This window comes from Terrapene carolina, unplaced genomic scaffold, assembly GCF_002925995.2.
Source record: "Terrapene carolina triunguis isolate 2854851 unplaced genomic scaffold, T_m_triunguis-2.0 Scaffold113, whole genome shotgun sequence".
NCBI lineage: Eukaryota > Metazoa > Chordata > Testudines > Emydidae > Terrapene > Terrapene triunguis.
In genome coordinates, this window is record NW_020664464.1 from 6,282,299 (window position 1) to 6,288,345 (window position 6,047).

A 6,047-nucleotide genomic window follows, 5' to 3' on the forward strand; every position below is an offset into this window, starting at 1 on the left:
TGTGTGTGTGTGTGTGTGTGTGTGTGTGTGTGTGTGTGTGTGTGTGGACAGCGCTAAAGGGGGGAAATTGAAAGAAAGAAGAAGATTTATAAGGCAAACTGGAGTGATCCAATTAAATGTTTAAAACAAACAAAAACAAAACAAAAAACAAGAACTACACTATCCTCATAGCTAGATCTTCACTTTAATTAAACCAGTGTAACTTTGGGGTACACACATCCCTCTATTTGTACATGCAGCTCCCATTAAAAGAATGTAGGTTATGTACATACAACCTGGACACACCTTCATTTTTATAAGTTGCCCAACCCTTACTAGTTATAATATCACCAATGAAGTCAAAGTGTCAAAAGGCAATATGCAGTAATAGAGCTGTACACAGAGCTTTGATAGTTTATAAGATGTTCATGTAAACATACCCTCTTCAGTAGAGTAACTTCTAGTTTCATAAAAGAGTTTTCTTTACAAATATATTCCTTTTTAGTGCTCCAAGTTAAACTGCAATAAGTAAAAAAGTGACCTAGTAGTAGCAACACATTATAAACCAAATGAAACCTATGATAGCATGTCCAATTATTTTTTTCAAAATGATGTGACAGCTTTGCAAATAGTCTTAATGAGTTTAACTTTTGCTACTAGCTACTATCATTCCTGTTAAAGCAGCCATTTTCAGCATCATTCCATGGAAGCAATATCAAATATTAGATATAGCAATATCTAATATCACCTATCAAAAACTAAGGAATAATGTTATAACAACAAGCCAAAGTAATGACATGTTGCTTTGATTTGTGCTGTACACCTACTTCCCTCCTCCTAATCCCAGGACTTCATTTGTCTGACAAGCTATCAAATGTTTGTTTGATAAATTATCTTTAGCCTTGGAACAATTAGGTGTTTTATCCATAAATATCGATAAACATCATTTCACTACACACAGATCGACGAAATATTTTTTCCATCTTTTTTTGCTTCACGATGTAGTTTGATTTAAGGATATTTATGTTGATATTTTGAAATACAATGTTGACTATGTGTTTTAATTGCCATAAAGCCTTAACTTTTTGAATCTCAGCATCTAGTGTTATTAAATACTGTCTTATTCCCGCAAAATTCCGCACCACTGTGAAAATTTAAATCAATAAAGAATTTTTAAATAAACAAACATCAGTTATATCCATTAAAATTATACAAAGAAAAAAAATTCTGCCAAGTTTTTACACAAAATAATCAATAAAAGTTTGCAACTTTAAAAACAGTGATAGAGAAAGTGCCTGACATCTGATTGCAAGCAAAAGCATTACAATGAAATATTTTGGATATCATGGTAAAGACCATCTGTGGTTAAATCAAACTATTAATATATAAGATCAAAAAGTCTGAACAACTTTTTCCAAAAAAATCAATCATTATAGATTACAAAAATTAATGTAATACTTTTCCATCCACTAAATCACAAGGGACATATAAAACAAACTCTTTTCTAAGGTTTTTACCAGAGTAAATGTTGGGTAGCACAAACAAACAAAGTATCCTTAATAACCTGACGCTAATCTTCCACATTCTGACTTATAAGGTCTGAAATGGCTAGGAGATTTTTGATGTGTCAAAATGAATCCCAGAAGTGAGAGATGTTCAGCATAGACTGAATTTACAACTAACTGTTCCCAATAAACAGAATGGTCTCTCACAATCTGAGTCATGTGTAATTACAATATGACAAGTCCTCTCCCGGGCTATGTAAGCTGGCGCTTTTCCCAGCACTTGTCACATCATGAAAAACACATACAAATAAAAACCCAAAATAAACACTTTAAAACAATGGTTTTAATAGCTGCATAACATAATTCTGCAGCCCAGCATACTCAACAAAACAACCATACATCTTTCACTTGCAAAGTCCTAAAAATATATTACAGTTAAACTAGCTTTGTACCACACCTAACAACAATCCCCAGGTCTGGGCTACAGAGTCACGTTCCCTCAGGCTGGACAGAAAGTCATTAGCATGGGGAATAAAGGCAGAGTGTTTCACAAAACACCACTATGGCGTAGATACAGCTCTAAGATATGAAAAGCACTTTCTACCATTGATTTCAGTATAATAATCTGTTCACAGTATGCAGACAAAGTTACCTAGCTGTTTAGACTCCTTAGACAGCTCTCACTTCTTCACCAAGTTTCTTATGCAAATTAATATTTCTTTAAATAAATTGTCTTTTTGTGCACATCAGTCAGTAATAAATGCAAAAAGAAGATGGGAAACTGCGAGAAAAATCCACATTCTTATAGGGAATTATTTTGCTGACAGTATAGCATAGATGTATGAAAATCACTGAAAATTGTATTATGCAGTCTCTTGTACAATAGTTAGGACCCGACAGAGTGCACTGCATGACTGTTTTAGGGATGTGAATATAAATTAGATTGAATGATGGATGAAAGGGAACTGTTAGTTTGCACCTGGGAAGAGAATCATAGCAGACTCCCAATCCTACAAACTCAGTGTAAAAAGAAGAAATTCATAACTTGACGTTTGATAAGTGAACAGCATTAACACAAGTATACATGTTAACAAAACAAGAGCTTTGCTACCTCTAAACTTGACACTGATTGCTTCCTCTCTTTATTCACTCTCTATATGTTCAATAATTCCCACATAGCTCTAAGCAGAATGGATTTATTATGATGTTGTTCTAAGGAACTGCAGGAGTTCTAGATGCCAATAAAGATTACAGATCAAATGGGAGATAACTACTAACCATTGTGTCTACTTAGATAAATAAACCTGCACACAAACAAAGCACCTTATTATATTTGTACTGTTACCTCCACTAATCCAACTAAAACAATCAGACAGCAGCTTTGAGAGCAAAAGAATCAAAACTGAAAAAACAAAAGATTTTAAAATCTCCATTAACAAAAATCAACTAGTACCACCCACTTTAAAAAAAAAGTCCTATAGTATTTAAAAAATAAGAAAGGTGGGTGCTAATGATTATGCAAATTCAATAACTAAACAAAACCCCAAAACGTAGCATAACTAGTAAAAACAGTAGTCCATACTAAGAAGTCATATCGATATCAAAATTCACCAGCAAGGCATACAGATACTTTCCTCCAGCCCATGTACTTACTACACTAAAAGAAATGTAGATCTAGAAACAGGATGCAACATGTAGCACAAAATATACCACTCTACACTATCGATTTACTGGGTAGGGTTTGAGAGATTCTGACACCATTCAAAAGTAAAACAAGGCATGAAGATGCTGTCGAAGACAAGACCTCATGCAATCTTTGCCCAATACGCAGTCACAGGCGGCAGAGATTAAAGATGATTGCGGCAGCAACTCAGAGTCATTGCAAGACAAGGGGGAAAGGCAGAAATAAATCACAGGGATAAAATAGTGCCCAGATGCCAATCCCTTGACTGTGAGAGAGAGCACAAATGCTGCTTTTGTTTCCCCACCTGAACACGCAACAAATGCATCAGCTGCTTAACTCCCAGCTCAGCCAGAGGGATTAGGGAGTTCTCGTTTCGGGAGAGAAAAATACAGTACACCTGATGGTCCTTTGCATGCAAGGATTTCTGAGACGCCAGGAGCCCGGCTGCAGTTCTTTGCAGCAGCGGTCGCCGCCTGCCAGCGCTCAGAGCATACATGTAAAGCAAGACTTGAAAGGCGAGTGTTTCTCTCTCCCCTTACGCAAACACATTAAATCCATATTTATCAAGCCACTTTTGTATTCGAGCCCTACCTCTTTTTGGCCTAGGGAAGCTTTCATGCAAGTGAAAGACGACTTTCTCCACAAAGTGCTGAATGTTACTGTGCTCGGGTCCTCTAACAAACACCATCCAGTCGTGGGTAAACCCCTCCACGGTGGGTTTCTTCCTAACCTGGGCTCGGTGCCCCAGCTCCAGTTTCACCTGAACAGCACACTGGAGAGAGAGAGAAGGGCAACAATGAGCAGGAAGGCGAAGGATCACACTCAGCTTTAGGGCAGCACGAATAACAAAATACACAAAGAAAATAGCCATAGAACAAGGGGGTGGGGGAGGGAAGCCACCCCAGACACTTAAACGTGCATTCACGCCACAGGAAAGACGAAGAAGCGATCGGCTCGGGTTGTAACGGAATGCAGCCTCAAAGCAAGCAGACAGAACCCCAACACAAATACAATGGACACACATGAACACGCGCAAGGGCAGTATTTCCAAGGCAAAGAAAACGGGGGGGGGGACCACCCCATAATGCTTTAGAATAGAAAGAAGTCTCATTTGGAGGTGGATTGTTCCTGAAATTGCATATTCGTGGCAAGGAACTAAACTCCAAGGCATTTAAATCCAGATCGCATGGGCATCAAATAAAAAGAATAAGTCAAGATGCGCAAGGGGAACGGCGGGGGGGGGGGAAAGAGATAAAACAAAAATACAACCCCCCCTCCATGCATAAATAAAAACGCCAGCGGCTGCCAGTGCGACAGTCCAGGGGTTCGAGGGGAGAGGAGGGGGACACGCTAACAGCTGGTTTTGCACACACACATGCATGCATAAAGGGAAAGTTACTGGGGGGCCGCTGGCTGTCAGAGCCACGCCGGAGAGAACGCACCATCCTAAGCGGCGCCTCCTGCGCTGAGTCCCCTGTACTGTACTCACTGCTCCCCTGGCTGCTGCGGCTGCAGAAATATGGCTGGGTTATTATTCGCCTCCACCGTCTCTCTCCCTCTCTCTCTAGATGTGTGTGTGCGCTTCATGCAATTGCAAAGAGAGGAGGGGAGGGAGGGAGAGCGAGCGAGAGGAAAAAGCCACACACTTAAAAAAAAATCCCCAACACACCAACCTTTCTCTAATTGGAAGCACTAAACGGTGTCTGGGCAGCGCAGGGTGGAGGAGGAGGAGGAGGAGAGGAAAGGGAGGGGAGAGAGGGGGATTCTATGTACTTACCGAACTGGCCATGCCTGGGGGCCCTGGGGTTTGCTGGGGTATGTACTTTTGTCCCCCACCCCACCCCCTTAGCTCTAATTCATGAAGAAGCTGCTGTGATTGAGAGTGCGCACAGGAGAGGAGAGTAGATGGCGGACATTCTCTTTCTTTCTTTTTCCCCCTGTCTCTTTCTCTCTCTCTCTCTTATTAAACTGAGCCCCCAGCAGCAGCTCCAGCGGCTGGGGCTGAGATACTAGAGCATGCGCCCTGCACCTCAAGCCTGACACTGAGACAGACATAACACTGTGCAATGGAGGGAGGGAGGAAAAGAGGGAGAGCGTGGAGAGAGAGGTAAAAAGAGCCAATCAAACACAGTAACTAAATCACTAACCCCTCCGGCCGGCCGCCCTCACAGTCAGATCATTGCCATCACAACCCAAATGCATTACTTAAAGTAACAGGTTACTGAGGGGAAGGAGGAGGGGGGAACCCACCACCCAACCCCGAGTAAACGACTCAGGTCTGACAATAAAAACCGGATTAAAACTGCTGGAATGTAACCAATGTCTAGAGCCTTAGCCCCCAGCAGTAAAGCAGGGGATGAGGAGGGGGCACTGCACGACGGAGGGGAGCTGCTTGAGTTTGTCTGGGAATTTTAGAGGGATCCTTTTTACAAGGAGAGAGCAGAAAGAGGAAATTAAGAAAACCCAAACCTTAACTTTTGTAAAGTATTTTTTGAAATGAACACAAAAGACGGCATAAAATAACTTGAAATGGCATTTACAAAGCTTGTGTGGAGACAAAATGAATGAAGGAGGGTTAAAAATGATGAGTGACTTTTGTTAAGTATCTTAATGAAACACGCAGCTAACTGGAAGGAGTCTTTCAAAAAGAGTGATCCTTAGGACTGAGTGAGGATCTGTCTGCAGCAGTTACTTAAAAGTGTCTCCTAAGTGCCTTAATGATAGAAATTTACTAGAAGTTGTCAGTTTCTAAGACGTAAGTGGGCTGTAAGCGTGTTTACATTTTGTATTTTGAAGTCTGTTGGATTGCATCAGAAGAACTAGTATTAACCCGCTTACCAACACATGATGCAACTGGCAGACTTAAAATAGCAAATAAA

The 6,047-nt window shown here is 40.6% G+C and overlaps 1 protein-coding gene across 1 annotated transcript in view; it reads right to left on the reverse strand.

Annotated features, from left to right (window-relative positions):
- Positions 1 to 5,024, reverse strand: part of MLLT3 (MLLT3 super elongation complex subunit) — a 208,000-nt gene extending 202,976 nt beyond the window's left edge. Inside the window, exons 1-2 of the mRNA XM_024193138.2 lie at positions 4,946 to 5,024; positions 3,760 to 3,940 (exon numbers count right to left, since the gene is read on the reverse strand). Coding sequence (XP_024048906.1) covers positions 3,760 to 3,940; positions 4,946 to 4,957 — 193 coding nt within the window. The 5' untranslated portion in view covers positions 4,958 to 5,024. The remainder of the gene's footprint in view (positions 1 to 3,759; positions 3,941 to 4,945) is intronic.
- Between the last annotated feature and the right edge of the window lie 1,023 nt (positions 5,025 to 6,047).